This window comes from Taudactylus pleione, unplaced genomic scaffold (genome assembly GCF_031769625.1).
Source record: "Taudactylus pleione unplaced genomic scaffold, aTauple2 ptg000026l, whole genome shotgun sequence".
In the NCBI taxonomy this organism is placed as follows: Eukaryota; Metazoa; Chordata; class Amphibia; order Anura; family Myobatrachidae; genus Taudactylus; species Taudactylus pleione.
This window is the reverse complement of record NW_028284428.1, coordinates 37,500,394-37,525,149: the sequence shown is the minus strand read 5'-3', so window position 1 is coordinate 37,525,149 and position 24,756 is coordinate 37,500,394. Positions and strand designations below refer to the sequence as shown.

The following is a 24,756-nucleotide window of genomic DNA, read 5'->3' as shown; positions in this document are numbered from 1 at the left end:
CTCGGCCTTGCGGTAGCCGAGACCCTACCACAGGGTCTCATCGCAAGGCCGATGGTCACGATTATCGCGACAGCCTCCTGCCTGCTCGCACAAGCTGTGGGAGGTCTCCCACAGCTTTGCGAGCGGCAAGACGAAAAAAAAAAAAACACGCCCAAAACCCTGCGAGCGGGTCTGAATTAGGGCCATAATCCCAAAAACAACATTGCCACTGCATTTCAGCCCTGCCACAGTAGGACCAGCTGACATCATGTCAGTGATTCTCTTGTTAACACAGGTGAGAGTGTTGACAAGGCTGAAGATCACTCTGTCATGCTGATTGAGTTAGAATAACAGACTGGAAGCTTTAAAAGGAGGGTGGAGCTTGAAATCATTGTTCTTCCTCTGTTAACCATGATTACCTGCAAGGAAACACGTGCAGTCATCATTGCTGTGCACAGAAAGGGCTTCACAGGCAAGGATATTGTTGCTAGTAAGATTGCACCTAAATCAACCATTTATTGGATCATCAAGAACTTCTAGGAGAGAGGAGAGAGGTTCAATAGTTGTAAAGAAGGAATCAGAGGGCACCACTAGCGCAGAGCTTGTGAGTGCATCTTCACGCACAGTGAGGCAAAGACTTTTGGAGGATAGCCTGGTTTCAAGAAGGGCAGCAAAGAAGCCACTTCCCTTCAGTAAAAAAATCAGGGACAGACTGATATCTGCAAAAGGTAAAGGGATTGGACTGCTGAGGACTGGGGTAAAGTTATTTTCTCTGATGAATGCAGTTTGGCAGGAAGCTGAATTCTGTTGAAAAAAAAAATGGGGCATTATCTGGAAAAAGATCCCTGATAAAAGGTAGAAGTTTTGGTTGTAGGATGGTGTCAATGTACTTTCTGCTGTTCAGTGTGCCATCTATGACATAAAGGCGGCATCTGCTGTCATACATGCCCAGATCAAAACACTTGTAGGATTCTTTGTTGTCGCTTGAATGCAATCTGGATGTACCTCTTCCCGGATGCGACGTCTCACATATTTGCTCCCATCACTACCAAATATCGATATCTTAGTTTCATCACTACATATCACTTGTGTCTAAAAAAGGGGTGAGGAAAAAACTTTTTAGGGCGCGTTGCCCAGCTGCCCTTAATATAGTCAATATTACACGAATTACACCACAATTCAAAAGAAACAGTACATGACACAGAGATACGAAATAGACAATAATTACGGCGCTAAATGGGTATGGTAATGATACATCCCTTTGATGTAGAGGCTGTGGTCTTATAAAGGATGCAATCAACTGGAATCTTTTGTCTTCTTAATGCAGTCCCAAAATTTGATAGTTGCTTGGTTTACAGCATGCAGAAAAACATTAAAGAGATGAAAGAACCAATGTGTAGTAGTGTCTTTAAAACCACCAATGAAAAATCAATTATTCAAAATGGGATGTCCTCTATATTAAATAATGTATTATAGCGTACCCCACTCACATCACATGTGGCGGGAACACACGTAATAAAGGTATCTTTGATGTGGAAATTTCTCCTTTAATAGGTTTAGCGTACCAAACTCACTTCTTGTTTTTTTGTAGATCAAATGCATAAGGGTATCTTTAATCCTTCTGACCAATATGTCATAAGGAAATATGCATGATTCTTCCTGATGGATGTAAATATTTTCAGCTATAAGATGTTAAACAGCGTACCCCTACTCACACTCTGTTGTAGCTTTTAAATCATATAAAGGTATCTTTGTGTAAAAAGTTTTGGGTGCATACCCAAAACTCACGTAGAGTACGACGATGGAACTCCTATCAAGGTATCTCTTTCCAATAAGCTTCAAACCTTCAGTATGGAACTTCAATGATATAACTCCAAAATATATGAGTAGGCAGCCACAAAAATATTTCAATCCAAAAACATTTTAATTAAATGTCCCCAAAAAATAGCAGCACAAAAAGATCATGAAAAATACATCCACAGTACAAGTTTTAAAAAACAAATAACATCAAAAAAGAGAAAAAAAAGGAAAAATACAAAAATAAATGAATAAAATTCAATGTAGAATAAAAATTTTTTCCAATGATGGAAATAAAATCCCAGTATTGAGCTACTCACACCTTGGATAGTTGTCAACGCGTTTCGGTCACTAGGACCTTTTTCAAGACATCCTTTTGGTCTGAGGAGCTCGATATTTATGTGAGAATGCACCTATCAGTCACTCACAGGAAATGGTCATTATTCGCATAATCATTCATTGCTTTTAGGTGTGTAAAATTTATAAATGTGTTCTTATTACATATTAAAACTATTTGTTTACATATAATTTATACTTCTTATCTGTATACATAATTTGTGAATACAACATATTACATTTTGACAAATAAATCGTAGTTTAACTTAATAGAAAAGGACCACGCTTCCGGTAATTGAATTCTGGGAAATGTAGTCCAAAATTTATACGCAGATGATACCACTAAAACAAAATATTAGCAATAGTAATGGTCAATCCGGGATAAGTAGAGAAATACCCTCACTTGATATAGTAGTCAGCGATTTGTTTCCTTGTTCAGGGAACATTAAATCTCTAACTTCTATTTACATCAATACCGGAAGTGACGTATCGTTGTTAAAAGTCCGAAAGATACATAGTGAAGAATCATGGGATATGTAGTTCACATCATGAAACAGAGCTCCTGCCACCCAACTTCCCCGGATGTAACCCCAAACGGCATCAGCAGCATTGCTATAGAAACACAACCAACATACAAGTAAGGCGGAAGTGGCGTAACGCTCCTAAAGATCCGAACATCAAGCGGCGGAGGATCTTGGGACATGGAGTCCATACTTCAAAGTACAACTTCCGTCGTTCAGTAGTCATGGATACAATCTCGGGTGGTGTTTATTCTGTAGTCATGGAAACCCGATGAACGTATGGGCAGGATATTTAAATCAGGACGACTTAGCGAACATACAAAAAATAACATAATAAACATGGTGTTAGACAGTTCTTATGATGATGGAATAAAATATATTGCAAACATACAAAAAAGGGGAGTATAGCTACAAAAGGCCATAATGAGTTTCAAAGATATTGTGGTGGGACAGACAATCCTATATTAGAATTCAAGACATGTTTACAGTTCATAGTGATAAGTAAATATATGCACCACCTATAGATAGAACTAAATATAAATAAACATGCAAACCGAATATGGCAAAGATAAATAGAAAACTGACCCAAATAGGTAAAAAACTGAATTGGTTCATAAGAACCACTTCAGTTCAAAATCCTCGTTCAAACCTTGAGGACTTAGAATCTTATATTCGTGGATGGCACTCATTGCAGCCTTAGCTAATCTTGTGGCAGTATCTTTACATCTTAGGTTATCTTTAATGTGTTTAATGCCATAAAAGCCTACAATTTCTGAAACTGAGCAATTATGGACATTTCTAAAATGTGACGAAAGGGAGTGCGATTCTAATCCCTTTCTCACATTTCTAACATGTTCCCCCATTCTAATTTTAAACATTCTCGAAGTTCGTCCTATATAGAATAAATTACATGTACATTTAATTGCGTACACCACATTTTCGGTGTTACAGGTGACAAAATCTCTTATTTCTATCTGCTTGTTGTTAATTGTGATCTTTTCAATTTTGCTGCTACCTTCACTTTTTATGTTTCTGCATCCAATGCAATTTCCACATCTAAAAAAGCCTTTGGACACAATCATCGATTTTGTTGATTTACAAGGAAGGGAGCTGGACGCAAGTTTGCTCTTTAGATTTAGGGCTTTTCTAATAAATTTTGCTTCCTTTTCTGTCAGAATACCTTTACTTTCATACTTATCAATTAACATTTTTAATTTATTTTGGGTCGTAACAGTTGGATCATTTCTCAATTTTTTGTATATAGTAGAATCATTAAGTTGTCTCAAACCCTCTTTTATATAGTCATCTAAATTCATCAGGACAATACCTCCCCCCTTATCTGCCGGTTTAATTATGATATTCGTTTGTCGCGGAGATCTTTAAATGCTTTCCTTTCTTTAAATGTGAGATTAGTAATTCTCCTGTCCTTGTTAGTTGTTAATTTTTGTAAATCTTCTTCTATTAAAGATCCAAAAGTTTTGATATAATGACTGCACGTTTCTTAATAATAATGATAAGAGTATCGTTTTAACATTTGATATCAATGAAAAAATTGAAATTTTTTTGGATATAACTGTCTATATTCAGGATGGTAAAATTGAAACTAAAAATTATACCAAACCAACTGATTCGAATACATACATATCATCAGGCAGTTGTCATCATGAAACCTGATTGAACTCTATTCCTATAGGTCAATTAACTCGACTGAAGCGAAACTGTACAGAAGAAGAAACTTATAAAACACAAGCTAAGGAAATGACTAATAAATGTATATGTAGCGGCTATAAAAAGGATAAATTAAACAAATCTATTGAAAAAGTAGATAATCTTCAACGTAAAGATCTGTTACAAACTTCTCATAAAGTTAAAAAAGACACTAAATTTGAATGGGCTTTCATTACCGATTATAATGATCAAGATAAATTGATTGAGAAGGTGTTAAAAAGACACTGGGGACTTCTAAAGAAAGACCCGGTGATAGGTACCCTCATCCCCGAGAGATCCATCCACATCTATAGAAAAGCCCCAAATTTAAAGAGCAAACTTGTGTCCAGCTCCCTTCCTTGTAAATCAACTAAATCGATGATTGTGTCCAAAGGCTTTTTTAGATGTGGAAATTGCATTGGGTGCAGAAACATAAAAAGTGAAGGTAGCAGCAAAATTGAAAAGATCACAATTAACAACAAGCAGATAGAAATAAGAGATTTTGTCACCTGTAACACCAAAAATGTGGTGTACGCAATTAAATATTCTATATAGGACGAACTTCAAGAATGTTTAAAATTAGAATGGGGGAACATGTTAGAAATGTGAGAAAGGGATTAGAATCGCACTCCCTTTTGTCACATTTTAGAAATGTCCATAATTGCTCAGTTTCAGAAATTGTAGGCTTTTATGGCATTAAACACATTAAAGATAACTTAAGATGTAAATATACTGCCACAAGATTAGCTAAGGCTGAAATGAGTGCCATCCACGAATATAAGACTCTAAGTCCTCAAGGTTTGAACGAGGATTTTTTTTTATCAATGAATTTTTATTGAATATAGTACAACATTTTTATGGGGTACAGAAAGAAAAAAAAGGGGGGGAACATACATAAAATAAAAGGATGTGACAGTACACTTGAAGACATCAAACAAAAAAAAAAAAAAAAAAAAAAGAACCAATAAAGAAACCATAGCTGCCTGAACATGTACTTAGATGTGCTAGTCCCGCTCTGGAGTCTCATTTAGATCAAAAGGAGAGGCACCCTGAGGAACCGGAGAGGGTAGGGATAGGGGTGGCGCTCCCCCATTTGTGACATACAGATACCAAGGATACCATTTTACAGTACGGGATGAAATAGTCATAGAGTGAGGAACCTCCCCGTCTCCATTTCAAAATGGGATTGTGTTTTAGTTATGACTTTGGCAAATGGGGGAGGGGAAGGGGATTTCCAACTCTGAGCGATAGTAGCTTTAGCAGAAATCAGAATATGGCCAAGAACATATCGGTCAGATTTGGGTACAGAGATTGGGTACCAGTGGAGAAGGGCGAGGGAAGGATCTGGGATTAAGGTGAGACCGAGGACATCTTTAATAAGGTTGAACACTTCCTCCCAAAAGGGGCGTATTACAGGGCAATCCCAGAAGACATGAAAAATAGATCCTTCAGAATGACAGAGACGCCAACAGAACTTTGAGAGTGTAGGCCAAATTTTATGCAATCTAGAGGGTGTCAAATATAATCTATTTAAAAGTTTTACATACATTTCAATATGGTTAGTGTATTTAGATATAGAGAAGGTAGAGAGATAGATAGTCTCCCATTGTGAGAAGGTAAAGGTACGTTGAAGATCTGCCTCCCACCGGAGCTGAGCAGGGGACTTAACCGTCGGGGCTATGGGGGAGAGTACGGAATACCAAAAAGATATTGCACCCCTAGAGGAGGGGTTATTAAGTTTACTTAGAATTAGATGTGGTGGAGTCTGGAATACGGTAGGGCCGGTGTTCATCAGAGCATACCAATGTGTGAGTTGGAGATAGTAAAACCAGGCTGATGATCCCAATGGGTACTTAATGCACAAATCTGTGTATGGTATTAAAGAGGACGGGGAGAGAAAGTCTGCGAAAGACACCATGCCCAAGGACATCCAGTAGGACAAATTGAGATTAGGCAAGATCCTGCTCAGCGCCCGAAGGGAAACATTTCTGGTAGGTAAGGCAAAGTTGAAATGGGCCAAGAGACTGTTATCCCAAACTTTTAAAGTGTCCAATATTGTTTTAGGGAATAAAGGGAGTTGTGGTCGCAATCTATGAGGTATCCATAAAAGGTCAGGGAGGGGAAAGTGCCGCAGGAGTGCATGCTCCAGATCAACCCAGGGTTTGACTGCAGGAGGGAGAGACCAGTCACATATTTGAGAAAGAAGGGCCGCTTCATGATATCCAGTCAGGTCAGGGAGATTAAGGCCTCCCTGAGGTTTAGGACGAACCATGCGACTATAAGCCATTTTATGAGCTTTGCCTTTCCAGACATATGAAACCATCAAGCGGCGCATCTGTTGCAGTAGCCTCCCTGGGACAACATATGGAATAGCACGGAATAGGTACATCAGTTTTGGTAAGAGCATCATTTTGAACGCCGCTATACGGCCCAACCAGGAGATCTCGTGGCTCATCCAGGCAGTGGCTAGAGAGGACAATTGCAGCAAAAGGGGAGCATAATTTTCAGTAAAGACACCATCAATAGAGGAAGGTATATTAATTCCCAAATAGGATAGGGAAGACTGCTTCCAAGTAAAAGGATAACGACTCTTTAATGATCGTAAATAAGAAGGTGAGATATTAATAGGTAAAGCTTCAGTTTTTGTAACATTCAATTTATAATAGGATGCTGCGCTGTAAGAATCTAAAATGCCTTGGAGCGATGGCAGCGAAATCTCCGGGTCGGTGACAAACAACAAAATATCATCTGCAAACAGACATAGTTTATGGGAGGTATCATAAACAGAGAGCCCTGGGAACTCAGATGATTGTCGAATCTTTTGAGCAAGAGGTTCTATGGCCAACACGTATATTAGTGGAGAAAGTGGGCACCCCTGTCTTGTGCCGTTAGAGATTGAGAAGGGTGAGGAGAGAAATCCGTTACTAAAGACACGAGCAGAGGGATCAGAATAAAGGGCATTAATGGATCGGAGAATATCGCCCCGAAATCCATACCGATGTAAAACCTGATGCATATAATCCCAGTGAAGCCGATCAAACGCCTTCTCAGCGTCAAGGGATAAAAGAAGGCATTGTCCCTTATTGAACGATACCCATTCCACTAAATCCAAAACCCTCCGGGTGTTATCAGGAGCCTGGCGCCCATGGACAAACCCAACTTGATCAGGATGTATCAGACGGGGGAGCAGTGGGTTTAAACGATTGGCGATTAATTTAGCAAAAATTTTCACATCCGTATTAAGTAGCGCGATGGGTCTATAATTTTTACTCTCAGAGGGGTCTTTACCAGGCTTCGGGATGGTGACAATTTGTGCTTCTACCATTTTGGGTGGGAAGGATCCAATATCGGAAGCTTCCGTAAATAAATTTAGCAAAATTGGGGAGAGGGCTTCAGTAAATACAGAGTAAAAGGAGTTTGAAAAGCCATCAGGACCAGGGGCTTTGCCCCTGGGTAGTTTCTGAATGACTTCCTGAATTTCCTTCAAGGACCAAGGGGCGTTCAGGGACCCCAGGTCGTCCGCATCTAGGGAGGGAAAAGATAGGTTATCTAAGAAAGAGGATATAACAGTAGCTGAAGGTTGGGGGATTGAGGGATCCTCTCGTAGATTATATAATTTCGCATAATAATCCGAAAATAAATTAGCAATGTCAAGAGGATTAAGGCATTTCGTTCCCGAGGGGGTTAATAAACATTTAATTCTATTGCGAGCTTGCTGGCCCCTCAGCTTCCGGGCTAACAGGCGGGAGGCTTTATTGCCGGCCGTATAGAACTTATGTCGTAAACGCGAAAAAGCCGCCTGCATACGTGACATAAAGAGCTTTTGGAGTTGTGTTCGCACTTCTTGGAGTTGTTTGCGCAATGCTCTAGTGGGATGAGTTTGATTTTGGGACTCTAAGGACCGAAGGGACGTTTCCAGATTATTCTGTAATTCACGAGAGCGAGCCTTAAATTGAGCTCCTTTTTGAATGGAAGTACCACGGAGTACTGCTTTTAAGGCACACCAATGTGTGAAAACAGAAGTATCGGTAGGGGAATTAGTCTGAATATATAATTTAAGAGAATCAGTTAGGGCCTGCAGAGTCTCTGAGTCTTTTAATTGATACTCAGGAAGGCGCCAGGGACGCTTAGAGGAAATGTGTTGGCCTATACTCCAAATCCACAGGACAGGCGCGTGGTCAGACCAAGCAATAGGGAGGATTTTAACCTTTTTAGTAGATTGTAGAGTTCGTTTATCTAGAAGGACTAGATCGATTCTGGAGTAACTATTGTGGACCGAAGAGTAAAAGGTATAATCCCTCTCATCAGGTAGATAAGTACGCCAAGCGTCATACAAATCATATTCCGCCAATAATTTCTTAAAGGCCAACGAAGGGCCCGTTTCACGAGGGGAAGAGGAATGTCCCTGCGGCGAGGACCTGTCTAGTTTAGGATCGAGGACTAAATTAAAGTCGCCCAGCAAAATGAGAGCACCTTGTCTAACTTTAGATATTTCCTCAAAGGTGTCTCGTAAAAAGGGAACCTGTCGGGAATTGGGGGCATATAAAGATACCAAAGTGACTATAGTCTCCTCAACCTTCCCAATGAGAATAAGAAACCTGCCATTCCCATCTTCCACTTTCCTATGTAACTCAAATGGGGTGTTAACATGAAACAGTATAGCAACTCCATTACGTTTGAGAGGGCTATTAGCAGTATAGCATACAGGGTATCTATGATCCTTAAATACGGGGGGGGCTGAGGATGAGAAGTGCATCTCCTGGAGAGCTACAATATTGGCCTTATGATGATGAAAAGTAGAAAGAGCCAAGCGTCTCTTTTGTGGGGAATTAAGCCCCTTGACATTTAGCGAAAGAACCTTAACCATTGGGACATTGAAAACAGTGCATAATGTAAGCTCCTCCAAGTATATATGTCAGACAGCAGCAAAACAAAAAAGAAAGGTTACAGATGTACATAAGAAAAAAGGAGAAAAACAAAAAACCAAGGTAAAAAAGAAAAATAGAGAACCCAAAAGGCCCGGTATATCGGGCCACAGTAGTTGCCGTGAGAAAACAATACGGCAACATGGTTAACATGTGGGGCGGGTCGTGACAATACCCATCCCTGAGACCTATTATGAAACATAATATAAACATATAATGATATAACATATTTACCTACCCCTCTCCACCCTAATGTTATTTGTTTTTTAAAACTTGTACTGTGGATGTATTTTTCATGATCTTTTTGTGCTGCTATTTTTTGGGGACATTTAATTAAAATGTTTTTGGATTGAAATATTTTTGTGGCTGCCTACTCATATATTTTGGAGTTATATCATTGAAGTTCCATACTGAAGGTTTGAAGCTTATTGGAAAAAGATACCTTGATAGGAGTTCCATCGTCGTACTCTACGTGAGTTTTGGGTATGCACCCACACCTTTTTACACAAAGATACCTTTATATGATTTAAAAGCTACAACAGAGTGTGAGTATTTACATCCATCAGGAAGAATCATGCATATTTCCTTATGACATATTGGTCAGAAGGATTAAAGATACCCTTATGCATTTGATCTACAAAAAACAAGAAGTGAGTTGGGTACGCTAAACCTATTAAAGGAGAAATTTCCACATCAAAGATACCTTTATTATGTGTGTTCCTGCCACATGTGATGTGAGTGGGGTACGCTATAATACATTATTTAATATAGAGGACATCCCATTTTGAATAATTGATTTTTCATTGGTGGTTTTAAAGACACTACTACACATTGGTTCTTTCATCTCTTTAATGTTTTTCTGCATGCTGTAAACCAAGCAACTATCAAATTTTGGGACTGCATTAAGAAGACAAAAGATTCCAGTTGATTGCATCCTTTATAAGACCACAGCCTCTACATCAAAGGGATGTATCATTACCATACCCATTTAGCGCCGTAATTATTGTCTATTTCGTATCTCTGTGTCATATCACTTGTGTCCACTGACCTTCTGTTCATGCAATGTGTTCTTTTGCCCACTGTATTCGTCTCTGCTGCTGCTTTTTAATCTGCAATGGCTTTTTTCGGGGAATCCTACCTTTTAGGCCAACCTCTGTTAGTCTTCTCCGTACCGTTCTTGCACTGACAAAAACACCACTTGCACTCAGTTCACTGCTAATGGCCACAGATGACATCCATCTGTCCCTGACGCAAATTTGTTTTATTCTCCTATCATCAACAGCTGTTTCCTGATAGCGTAAACAAAACTTTCGTACTTGTGATGTTGTCACATTCCCACCAAATTCTTTTGCAATTGCTGCATACAAAAGACCATTTTCATGGTCAATCCAGGATTGTAGTGAAAAGGTCATTTTCACTACAATCCTGGATCACAACCTGGGTAACCCAGTCACCACTTTGCCTGGACGACATTGTTGTATTTATTTTTAGCACTAAACAATACACACAAACATCCAACCGTAATTGCACTTCAGTAACCAACTTTATTCTGGAAAATGGAAACAGCCAAACTGACCTTTCCCACCTTTGAACATGACCTTGCACCTGCTCATAAATGGCAGCTGGTTGGTCCTCAGAATGACAATTCTGATTGGCTGGTACTAGCTTTTACTACAATCCGCTTCTTGAATCTCACGCATCTGTGCTTCTTTGTCTGACTGAAAGTAGTATAACTTCCCTTGTAATACAAATATTTGACCTCTGTTTATTGTGTTGAATTCAGCATTTAATTTCCTTTCATTTGATATGTGAATCATTGCACTGTGTGAAGTGAAACAGTTTTTAAAGGCATTCAAAGTTGAAAAACATTCAAATTTCAAAATGTGTCCGCAATTTGGCCACCAGTGTATGTGTTTCTGTAGCACGGAAATGGCCTTTTGCATACAAACAATGGAAGAGTGACCACATGGACCAATAAGAAGCCACAAGCTTTGCACTTGCAGCTTCATATTGATCCTCCCACTCACACTCATGAAGAACAAACCACTTTTTCTAGAGCTATAGCACAGACAGAGAGGAAATGGTAATGAGTCTATCCCGCACCAGTATTTTAAAAGGAACCTATATTTCGAATTGTCTGATATCTTTGGTTCCATATTCATGTTCTTGCTATCATATAATATTATGGCATTTATTTGAAAGATTCCAATAAGGTGCTACCCTGATGCTATAAGTCGCAGACCAATAATTAAAAAAAAAAGAGGAAAGAAAGCATATTTAAGGGTGCACTATGAACCAACTAATATATTAAAATTAAGTTTTTATTGGTATATATTAAAAATAATATTCCAAGAAACTGTGAAATATTAAAATATTAAGTGTGCTAAAGAAACGAATAGTGTATTAAAATGTATCTATACATAATAAGCCACTGTCTGTTTATGAACCCAGACTTTCGTATAATTAATTATGCTGCTTTGCTAATATTCTATGGGAATTATGCCATATAATGTTACACTTGTATCCACTGCCAGTGAGATCAGGTTGTAACTGTTAGAAGTCCTGTTGTAAAATGTATCAGAAATAAGTTACTAGTGTCATCTGGTTCTATAAGGAGATTATGCTTCTGTAGTTTAGGCTCCTCTGATGTTCCACATTAGTCTTATTTATAATCCTGTAGGTACCGATAATATTGCAATTAGGTCCCTTTTATCACGTTTTCTAGTTCACAAGAAATCAGTTTCAATAAGCCTGTAATCAATCACGGTGTGTCCTATTTTTAATAATAGTGATCAGTATAATAATAATCTGCTATATCTAGTGTGTTAGGGTGCCCATCCACTAGACGGCAGGCAAAAGACTGCACGATTACGACATTGTAATCGTGCAGTCGTTTGTCTGTCGTGATGTGCCGTCACTGAACGAACAGTCATTCAGTGAAGGCACATCAATCATCTGCAAACATGTTGAACCTGACGATATAGTCAGGTTGTCCAGCGTGTTTGCCTGATGATAGATGTCTAAACGACCAGCAGGAGCGCACATCGCTGGTCGTTTTAGATTTTTTTTAAACAATCTGCAAACGATTTTCAAATGATTATCAAACAATAACGATATCGGTATCGTTCAATTTAATCGTCTTGGATGGGCACCTTTATTGAATGTTCACATATACCTGGAAATACAATCTTAAAATTGTTTATCCTCTGCCACCTCAACATATTTATTACCGTTCTTAAAATTCAGGGGGTCGATAGCCTACTGATATATATTTCTTAGGGTTCATACAAACCAGGACGATATCGGCAAGATTTGGCCAGTTTTGCCAAATCGAAATGACAAATCGGGCATATCATGCAGTGTGTATGCCCGATTTGCACGCTCCCGCGGTGACATGCGATATTGTGATTGGCCGTGCAGCACAGCCAATCACACGATATCACATGTGAGGCTGTACATATTAATGTAGGACGGAACAGTGATAGTTCCGTCTTTCATTAAATCTTTTAAGTGCGTACCGGCAATCATGCGATGTACATGATGAAGGCAAATCGCCCTGAACATCAGCACGATTGCCGGTCGTTTAGGTGTGTACCCACCCTAATCTGACAAGTATTTAGAATTCCCTTTATGCCCCCCCCAGGTATCCCCCTAGCTAGTTCACACACGATTGTCTCTCCCTGGCCGCACCGCATCTGTCAGCTAATGCTGTGACCCGGCTTCAATACAGCTACTGTCTATAACATGAAACACTTATATGCCTAACACTGTCGCAATGTACCAGAGGTGTCCATCGTTATAAGAATGTATGTTTGGTGGTTGACCGCTAACTGACTGCTACTGCAAGTTGGACACGTGTCACAACGGAGAACACTTTAGAGTGGGGTCTAATTACAGCCCGAGATGACAGACGCGGCTGCGGCCCAGGAGAGACTGTTCAGCATGCATTAGTAATACCCCTTTTACACCAACCGAATAACTCGGGTTATTGCCGAGTCGGGCTCAGTGTGAATGGCTCACAAAAAAATAACCCAAGATGATTTAACCGGCAATCTTACTGGGGTTGAGAGCTGGGTTAAAAACGGGTTGGTCCCAGGTCATGTGGCAGTGTAAATGGGTGCTAGCCGGATTATTTTACCCGGCTAGCTAGCCGGATTATTTTACCCGGCTAGCTCCGAAAGACGCTGATTGGAGCTTATGGGGCACTGGCAAATGTCTTCATTTGTCAGTGCCCTGCAGAGAGAGACAGCACATGCAGCCATTGCTTGCCTGCCTAACCTCCTTCACCACAGCAGCCTGACCAACAGCCACAACAGCAGGCAGACACACAGCCTGCCACAACCATAACTGCAGCCTGCCACAGCCAGAACTGCAGCCTGCCATCATTGCTGCAATGCTGTAAGCAGTCCCCACCCCTCCCTTTTGTTGCCTTTTGTGACCTCATCTTTGTCAGCCCATAAAAAGTACATTTTTAATGACATTGTCACGACACCGTGCCCAGCTTGCGCTCAGATACGCCAACCTGACGTAGCTAGGTGGTTGTGACGTGGGTTTTACTTAAGCTGCCACCACGAAGAGTATTAAAATAGCGCTCTTACATTCGCCAGACACTTAAATCTCACTTAAACTCACAGTGATTATGCAATTATAGCATGGGCCTCTCCAGGCACGTGAATTCATTAGAGCACAGAGATAACGCTGATAAAGTTTTAGTATTTATTGAGAAATATCTCCAGGGTTAAATTACAAGAAAAATAGGTAAATAAACAAGACATATATATAGTAACAGTGGTCGAAGTGGGAATTTTGAAGTAGGGGTATGGAAAATATAAGGTTGTACCTATGCGCGCGTCTTCGTCGAGCAGCGGGGAAAGGGGGAGGCCATTTAAATGGGGTATGTCCTTAAGTTGTGCGCCTTTTTCAGTGTTGTGTACCACACCATAGTACCCCTTATACACATTATGCCACACAGTAGTTGTGCCCTCTATACAATACCCACAGTAGTAGTGCCCCTTTATGCAATGCCCACAGTAGTAGTGTCCTCTATACAATGCCCACAGTAGTAGTGCCCTCTATACAATATCCACAGTAGTAGTGCCCCCTATGCAATGCCCACAGTAGTAGTGCCCTCTATACATTGCCCATAGTAGTAGTGCCCTCTATACATTGCCCACAGTAGTTGTGCCCACTATAGTAATAGTGTTCCACATGAAGACTCAAGCCACAGATTTGCCACCACCACCCTCCACACACACACACACACACACACACACACACACACACACACACACACAGTCCCCTTATTAAAAATAATGCACTACACACATATTACAAAATGAAAAATAATGCCACAAATATCCCCTCATTAAACATCTGCCTTCCCTTTTTATTAAAGTGTATGGTTCAAATCTATTCTCCCTCTTTCCCTCATTGCAAATAGTATAATAGACCTCAGATCTATGAGGCGACCCAACCATGGAACCTGCTGTACTTACCCTGCCTGCAGTGCAACCTCTTGTTGTCTAGTCCTGTAGCCTTCTGAATTCTGATTGGTGGATAGCTCCAGCCATCCACCAATCAGTGTGGGGAGACATCCCACCACTGTGATTGGTGAATGGTACTAGAGCCATCCACCAATAAGCATTCTGCCAGACACCGTCGGACGCTGCGGCTGCCGGACAGCTATGTGACAGGCGGTAGGGAGACAGAGAGAAGAAGCTCCCCGGCCGCTCTCACTGAACAGAACGGTAGGGTGAGCGTCTTCTCTCTGTCTCCTGGCCGCAGGGTATGTAATGTAATGCGCGGCTTCAGCGGCCCCCTATCTTTAAAATGGGAGCGGCAAGGGGGAAGATGTCATCCTGCCCCCCTGTCCCGCCCAGCGCAGCCCAGACTTAGCAGAGGGGGAATCTGCTCGTGGGGGACGGGCACACTGGCGAGCGGGCGGCACTAGGGGTTTGGGTAGTCCTAGGGGTTGTCCTCCACTGACACTGAGCGATGTTAGTCAGTGGAGCGGGTGCCGGGCGGAGGCATGTACTGTAGCTTTCTCTCTCAGCGCTGTGGCTGTAGCCACGCCTCCGCCCTTGAGCTGTTCCTTCCAAGCTAGTTAAAAAAAAAAGTAGTGCTTGCTTTAAGTGCCGGTATGCTATACCGTTGCATACCGGCTCACTTCGAGCACTGTATAGTAATAATAATAAATGAACAGATTGATTACAGATAAGTAAAGGTTAGAAAGTCAGAATCCTAAGGTATCTTACGCTGAAGTCTTAGGGGATCTGTGTGGAAGGAGACTACCATAGACCGACATGGAGAGCACTTCTTCGCTCTCAGCTATCCCTAGAAGTGAACACCTAGCAGTGTGGAATGCTGAGTATTATAGTTCCACACGCCCCCCTCTCCATCAGTAGCACCCACCCTTCCCAGGCTCAAAAGTACAGTCCTTTGTTCTCCCAAGTTCTTGTGTAAATGCAAATTAGCACAACTACAAGACCTAACACTAATATACTTCCCTGGAGCCTTTACGGTATTTTATGATAGGAAGACTGCTAGCATGAGGTGTTACAAGTGACCCTTCTAGCAGCCAGTGTGACTGCACTGCTCCTTGAGCAGGGCCACCTAGTGTGTGAGCAGACGTTCTTCAAAGGCTAGGTGTCACGTGGCCATTTGCTCTGATTAGCTAAGGCAATCCAATTTTGACATACTGTATCCATTCATGGCAAGCAGCAATTCCTGAAATATATACTTTAGGGAATTATGATAATACACACACTTTATACAGAGCACGCAAAATACGTAGTCATGACATGGGCTTTTGATAAATCGCCGTAACCCATGGCGATGGTCACAGACATCTATAGGGAAAAGCAGGGATTACACGGGTTCAGTGTAAATGGGGCCAACTCGGGAACAATCCGGGTCGATTTGCAGTGTAAATGGGGTCTGAAGCCGGGTTCGACCCGGGACTGACCAGTGTTCAAATTACCGGTTCGGACCCGGGATTTTGTTGTAAAAGGGGTATTAGAGGGATTCTGCTGGGGCAATAAATCTTCCAGATTAAGAAATAGACCAGAAGGATATTGACCCCCTGAATATTAAGCACGGTATTGAATATACTGAGGCGGCAAAGGATAAATAATTTTAAGATTGCATTTCCAGGTGTATGCGAACATTCAATAAAGGTTTTACACACTAGGGCCCGTATTCAATTAGGGAGCGAAAAGTCCATGCTGGAGCTTTTCTGGGGATAAAGTATCGGGCACATGCCCGCTTTATCCCCGTATTAGAGCCAGTGAAGACAGGAGCCTGTGGAAAGGTAAGTATCGGGAAAAAATAGGGGAATTTTCAGGAATTCATCCTCTGACCCCCCTAATGATGTCCAGACATAGGGGATCACTGTGGGTACCACCATTTAGCCCTGCAGAATGTGTTCTGCATTTTTAGATAGCCACGGCAGGTGTTTTTTTCCCAACATTAAAGAAGTGATGCAGAAGAGCACTTAGGTTTTGTTTTTCATTTTAAAAAGTGGCCCCATCAAATTTGGGGTACAGGAAAATCGGCACTAACAAATATATTTTTTAACAATTCAGCAAAAATTCACCTGCCACTAATAGCCTATTCTAGAGAACACCTGCCACATACTAGTGCGCTATTTTTAAACACTGTTCCCCCTTTTTTCTTTTTACCCAAAATTTAAAAAAAATTTTTGGGGTGTCCCTATTGTTTTTTTTTTACACAGTTCGTTTTTCGGGGCTATTCCCAGGGGTGCAGGCTATTTTTTTTAAGCCTCCACCCCTAAACCCCAATTCTGCACTTTTTTTCGCCATGTAAAACATGGTGAAAACTTATCCCTGTTTTTTTTCAAAGACTTTTCGAACCTGTCAAAAGTCTTTGAAATTGAATACGGGGAAAATTGAAATAGGCGAAAATGACGTAATCGGCGCCGATTCTGACTTTTCGTAGCCTAATTAAATACCCCCCATGATATAGCAGATTATTATTATACTGCTCACTATTATTAATAATAGGACACATAGTGATTGATTACCGGTTTATTGAAACTGGTTTCTTGTGAACTAGAAAACGAGATAAAAGGGACCTAACTGCAATATTAAAAAGGTACCTACAGGATTATAAATAATACTAATGTGGAATATCAGAGGAGCCTAAACTACAGAAGCATAATCTCTTTATAGAATCAGATGTCACTAGTAACTTATTTCTGATACATTTTATAACAGGACTTATAACAAATTTACAACCTGATCTCACTGGCAGTGGATACAAGTGTAACATTATATGGCATATCCCATAGAATATAAGTAAAGCAGCATAATAATTATATGAAAGTGTGTGTTTATGAACAGTGGCCTAATGTGTTTAGATACATTTTAATACACTATTATTTTCTTTTGCACAAAGAATATTTAAATTTCACCATTTCTTTGAATATTATTTTTAATATTGCTCAGTAAAAACTTAATTTTAATATATTATTTGGTTCAGAGTGCACCATTAAATATGCTTTCTTTCCTATTTTTTGAAATTATTGGTCACAGACAGAGAGGAGTCTGGGAAAATCTATTTAAGCACGCACAACCCAGAGCTGTACTAAAGAAGTAGCGGGTCATTATCTAGGGCCGCACTAGCCCTTTCTAGGGCAGCAAGGTTGGTGAAATGGTCAGCATATATAAATAACTATTAATAAATTGCTGAGTCATTTGAAATTGAGGTACCATGAATTGATATTCTATAAATAATAATAAACAGACACTGGGAATACTATGATAAACAACACTCTATAATCACATAGTAGAGAAATTCAGTCAAAGCAAAAATGATTTGCTCCCCACAGCAAACACAACAAACCCACAGCTCTCAAAATAATAGTGTTATATATGGAATTTAGGAAACTGGGAGACGCCACATACTTTGAACTGTCCCCTCTTTTGCTCTCAAACTGTCCCTATTTTTTGTCTGTGTTGCAATATTCAGGAGTTCTTCCACTATCCTTCTAGAGACAATAGTGGTATAAAAAGCAGCTTTATTTAATCATTATTTATAGAAAAGCAGGACACGCAGCAAATTAGCACTGGACATAAGAAATGTCAGCAGCACAGCATTGCCATTCGGGCTTCTAGGCCGGCAGGAACATTGTTATTACATAATGCGCTAGTATCGCTACATGTCAGTAGGCCTAAGCACTGCCACAGACCACACAGGATGTCATTACCCAGCGTAGCAGAGTACAGATATATACACATTACACAGCGGCACAGGCGGCGCCAGCACACACAGCGGGTGTGGCGGAGGAGGAGGCCGCTCGGGAGCGCGCACGCTGTACTCACGCATTGGGAGATGCTGCTGGGTGACACTCCGCCGAATAAAGTGCAGTTCTCTGCCATTGTGCATGGTACATTTGGGCACTCAGCGCTGCCTGACGTCTTTCCGCCACTTCGGTCTTTTTTAACGTTGTTAACGTTCACTGGAGGCTGGTGGGGTACAGCGGGAAACTGCCGGAGCGCATGCGCGATACCATCATCAGCTGCTGTGCGGCACGCAGACTCTTCTTCTGCTTCCCTGTGTACATGGGCTGATCAGATAATGTCCTCTGCTGTGTAAATATGCTATACTTTTCTAAGATGATATAAAAAAAATGCAGTGTTTTGGTTGTAATATTTCTCATTTACAATTCCATGTTTCATACAGACATAGTGGATACATTGTTCTCCTTGTATTGGTACAACTAAAATTTTATGACACAATGGGGCCCTTTCAGTTTGCGATAATACATAGCATGGTGGCGTAGTGATTAACATTTACAGTCCTTAGCTCATGACTTAAATTCCTGACCAATGTATGCGTGGAGTTTGTATGTTTTTCCCAAGTGCTTGCATGGGTTTCCTTTGATTGCTCCAGCTTCTTCACCAAAAAAAAAAAAAACATTCTGGTAGTTTAATTGCTAATTTTACTGCACACCTTAAGGGGTGTGACAAAAATCTGTTTCTGGCTGCAATTATTTTTTATTTATTTATTAACAGTTTCTTATATAGCGCAGCATATTCCGTTGCGCTTTACAATTGGAAACATTGATAGAACAAAACAGGGTAATAACAGACAGACATAGAAGTAAGAGGGCCCTGCTTGCAAGCTTACAATCTATAGCAATGTGCCATTCAGCTTGTTGAATCACCCCCAAAGTGTGAAAACTTTTTTTTCTCCAGTAAATCTCCCAACTGTCCTGGATTATGCCCCAACAGCATGTTTGCTCCAGCTCACAAGAATTTGATAGATATGTCTAAGATATACCCAGATCTCTCCTGGCCCTGTCTGGCAGCATGTGCCTTCCTGGGAACCACAGCCACATATACAAGAGGGGATACGGTCATAATACCGACCGTGGGGATTCTGGTGCTCAGAATGCCGACACCTGTCACAATCCCTGCACCGGCATCTCAAAGGTAAGTAGCTGGGTTATGGTGTGGGGAGGTTAGGTTTAGGGAGTGGGGGGAGAGTTAGGATACCAGCCGACAGGCAGGGTTGGACTGGCCCACAGGTGAAATCCCCGGTGGGCCCCACTGCCTCTGGGCCCCATCCCTTCCTCTAATTTCAGGTTCCAGACTGTGTACTTGCATTATACCTTGTTATTATGAATTATTATTGTTATTGTTGCTATTAGAGGGTCAGCTACCTAGCAGAGCAGGACAATGGATGCTTGATATGTTTCTGTAGAAACTACAGATCCACTCTCTGGCCAAACTAATTTAGCGGAGCCGTGTATATTTGGAATTTAGATAGCATTTGGGCCCAGACACTATTGTATCCATGTTGTCTGCAAGTAATGTCCTCTCCAGTAGATAGCCAAGCCTCTGTGGTGACTAACCACACCCACTAAGCATGGGCCCCTAACTCATCATTCTCCAGGCGGGCCCTTCATGTACCAGTCCGACACTGCCGACAGGTCTCGGTATCCCAACCATGTCTGGTTGCTGACGTCGGGATCTCGAGCATCGGCATCCCGTACCCAACCTGTACAAGAGAGCGTGACCACGCCTCATTCAGTGGTTTGCTACCGTAGACAAAGGGCTTATGCTGGGTACACACTAAACGATATGCAGACGATATGACGGCGGATCATATCGTCCAGTGTGTACAGCTCCCATGCATCGTCAGCGACATCACTTGTTGGACCTGCATGCATGTCCAATGGGCAACATAGTCAGCGAGGGCCATGTCAAATGCAGCATGGCCTCCGCTGTCGTTGTTAAATGTGTACCCAACCTTAGGTATTACCAAAGGGGCGTGGCCATTCCCACTAGACCCAGGACCTGAAAGGTCTCATTCTGGCTAGGGGTAGTCCTTGGTCACATTACAGTTGCTGCGTGCATCGTGAATGGAGACAATAGGGACACCAGAGACTGAGAATAAAATGTTAAAAATGGGGCAGACTGGATGGGCCAAGTGGTTCTTATCTGCCACCAAATTCTATGTTTCTATTAAAGTAAGAACTCGTATACAGTATATCGGCTTAAATGCACTTTTGAGCACGGCTCTAACCTTCAACTGAGACTCTTCTATTTCCTCTGAATTAGTCGAAACTGGATTATTGGCTGAGACAAGATCAGTTTAAAATTGAATCGCAGCGACACCATCTTGCGACTGGCCGCAAGACGCCATTTTGCAAAATGGCCACCTAAGCGCCATTTTAAATAAACACACTTCAGTACATGTGGCGATAATACTATTAGCATCATGCGAATGCATCTGTGACCATCGCCATAAGTTACGGCGATTCACCAGAAGCCTATTTCATGACTTTACGTATTATAAAGGATAAATTTCAGAAATGGCTTTACAGTATGCCAAAATTGATTGCATTAGCTGAATAAAGCAAATGGCCAAGTGACAACTAGCTTGTGTAGATAAGCTTCCTGGAATTTCGTCTGCTCCCACTCCAGGTGGTCCGGCTAGAATACACACCTTACATTAGCAGGCTTCCTGCAATTACATGATTTCAAAGACTAGAGTGTCATCTTAGGTCTGTCTCTTGTAGCTGGGCTACTTGCATTTCACACAAGAGACTGGGAAAATAAAGAGTTTTTCTTTTGAAGCCTGGGACAGGTGGGGGGGACTGCTGGCAGAGTGGGCATGTGGAACTAGCTGGCTCAGCATGTCACACTGCTAAGATGTTCACTTAGTGAGAGTTAAGTGCACCCTTCCTCATACACACATTAATAAGTCTTTATATAAAACCCAGAAATACTCACACATTACATATTCACACATAAGGTTTAATAAGCTTTAAAGTATATGATTTAAGTTGGTTCAGTTAGTTTAAATGCTGAGAAATAAAGATATTTGATAACTAAGGTTTTATACATGTTAAGACAGCCGTGTTTGGGTTCCTACTGATGCATACTCTTTCAGCAGAATTCCGGTACTATCGGTGTGGAAATCGCATCATGCATTCTCAACTTATGGACCGCAGAAACTACAAGCAACAAAATGTATATTTTATGAACAACTGTTAGGATGCAGCATGGGGAGGCGGGAGGGAAAAGACCCTCAGTTGTTAGAGGCTGGGTGAGTCTATTTGAACCAGCCTGTTAAATGCACTGTAACATATGCTTCTCCCCTGAGAACCAATGGCATAAGCAAGAAACTTCTCTATTGTCCTGTCTATTCTGGGGGGGTATAAACATGTGTGCTCAAACACTGGGTCTTTAGTCTTCTTGCTGAATGCTGATAGACGGAGGTTTTCTTTCTGAATGCCGGGATCTGGTCCAGAGGCGCTGTGTATGTATACTGTACTTGGGTCTGTATAATTCCTTTGCGCTAAATTGTACACAGATCATAGCGTGTAACTGACTGTACTTTTACTTGAATAATACTTTGTGCTTCGGAACCACATGTTCTGAGGCTGGAGTCTCTATTTATTGTATGACTGCGTACGCAAATTGGCATCATCCGTAGAGGTTTATAGGAAGGATTTTAGAAGGTACAGGCAGGGGTATATAGAGGTTCATTTTAATATCGTCAGAGTTTATGGAGGTTTTTCGACCTTAGACCGGGTATACATCAGAGCAACATGCATCCAATCCGACTCGACTGCAATATCTGGTGTATGACCATGCGATACACCCGTCCATCCCACATTCAACCATGCTGTCTTCAGCTACATCAATCCATCTAACGTGAAGTGAATGATGTGTATCCGGGCCCAGTTAGAGGAAAGTCTCAAATTAAGGAACCACTAATAATTGATTACTTATACCCTACTGTACAGTTACAGTAATTAATATGACAGTACTGTAATTACATAAAGGCAATACATGATTCACTGTCATGTATTCTCCTTTATTGTACCATAACCAACATTTTTAGTATCATAATCTGTGGGATATGTATAATTAATCCCAAGGAAATTGCAGTCATGTCCTCCTCTATTCGAATGCATACCGTTATTTTTGATTGCGTGTGTGTAGGATTACCTTATTGCTGGGACAGCTCTTTTTGATATAGACATACAAATTTACGTAGGCTGCTCTGCAGCATATCTGCTGCGGACCTTATTAATACATATGGTGACCCATATGTGATGCGGTACTAAAATGAGTATTTACGGCATTTTTCACTTTGATACATCCCACCCTATGTGTTATTTATTTATGTTCACACAGATCAGACTGGACAACTCGGAGCCAGATTAAGACCTCTCGGGTTCCTAGGCAAAATACTGCCGTGGGGCCCCATATTAATGTGTATAAATAAATAAATACATAGGGGCATATTCGATTACCCGTGTCATTTTGGCCACAAAAAATCAACGTGGGCGCCTCAACCATTTTAAAAATACTGCGGCAAAGCATGCTCCCAATTATCGCTGTATTAAATTTTTTTTCAAAAATTGGTGCCAATTTTTTTGCAACCAAAACCCATGGGAGAGGGAAGAAAAAATAGAAAATCAGTCTGTATATATAATAAGATGAATATAAGTTACCCTTCTACCTACAACGCTGAGGAAGACCCTCAGGAGGGGAGTGGAGGAGGAGGGCAAAGCTTTCAGAAGGTAATGTAGTTATTGGACTAAATAAACTGGGGGGTGGGGGGAGTGTCCAATAGATTCAGTAGCAATGCCTGACAAATTTTCCTTAAAATAACTATTTTAGGGAAAATTGGATTTGCTCTGAATGTGCCCAAGTGAATATAAATAATCATGCATCTGCAGCGCCAGATTTTCCCATAGTGTATATCTTCCTCACAAACCTCCCTCCCCCCACACAGATCTCCCTTACACAGCTGACGGTTCTCTCCATTCACTCAGGTTCCCCCTCACTAAGATCCCCCTACACAGACCCTGCCCCCCATACCCCCCCTCCAGTGGCGGAACTAGAGAGTGGTGGGCCCAGGTGCAAGAATATGCTTTGGCCCCCCCCCCCATTCCTGGCACCCTGCACCTCACCTCCCCACCAGCCATTAAATCCAGTGCCTGGCCCTGTCCTTTTGCCCAGACTTTTTTTTTTTTTTTTTCACCAACCCCCCGCTTCCCAGCCTCTTTTTTCATCACCTCCTCACCTCACCAACCCCCCACTGCCCAGCCTTTTTTTCCACACTTGGTCCATCCGCAATCCGCTCCGGCTGCCCAGCTTTTTTTTTTTTACCAATTATACTGACTTACCTTGTTTACAATCCTTCTGGCTTCGTCTCGTCAGTCCGCTTCTTCCCCTGCGCTGCTCCTCTTGATCCACAGCTCACCCAGGCTCTCCAGCTGGGAATAATGTAGGAATGCTCACTAGCTACCTGTGAACAGGGCAGGATTGCTCACTAGCTACCTGTGAACGGGACAGGATTGCTCACTAGCCACATGTAAAAGGGGTCTACATTGCTCACGAGGCACCTGTGCCTCATTTCTTCGGTCAATAATACCTTGTAGATTGAAAGGCAGAATGCTCATGAATCGGCCACAATCTGTCTGTTTCCGCTGTGTGCAGGTGACAAGTGCATTGCTTGCCCACATTCTGCACATCATAGATGTACCCCCTGCTTACAGTAAAAGTAGATTGAGCCCCAGGAGCTGTACTCTCTCTGAGTTATATCTCCCCCATGCACTGTGGAGGGTATTATATGTGCAGTGGTTAGCAATGGTTACCTCATTCGAGTAACGAGCACATACTATGAGCTCCCTAGTCATATTTTCCACTCATAAAAGTGGTCCAGTACACAGAGCAAATGATAAGCCTGGTATAAAGTATGATGCCTATAAAATGCCCACATGGCTGCACAGGATGGCGACCAGTGGGAACTGCTAGGCCCCCGGTATCTGTTCTGCCAGAATGTTGATGTTTCCATTGAATAGTAATTAGTGCAGATAAATTTCCCAGCAAGTATTTTGCAACTAGACCTAAAACTTAGAGGTCACGCATCGGAGGCATAAGGCACTAATAACGGAGGCAAATGTGCCTCACCCTAGTCCTTCCTTACATAGGCCCTGATTCAGA

General features: G+C 41.5%; 1 protein-coding gene across 3 annotated transcripts in view; it reads right to left on the bottom strand.

Moving 5' to 3' along the window:
* Positions 1-18,845, bottom strand: part of LOC148539318 (uncharacterized) — an 896,509-nt gene extending 877,664 nt beyond the window's left edge. For 2 of the 3 annotated variants that reach the window (XM_088451557.1, XM_088451554.1), the window contains exon 1: positions 18,607-18,845. In XM_088451557.1, coding sequence (XP_088307683.1) covers positions 18,607-18,663 — 57 coding nt within the window. In that variant the 5' untranslated portion in view covers positions 18,664-18,845. The remainder of the gene's footprint in view (positions 1-18,606) is intronic. The other variant, XM_088451555.1, reaches the window with a different exon arrangement.
* Between the last annotated feature and the right edge of the window lie 5,911 nt (positions 18,846-24,756).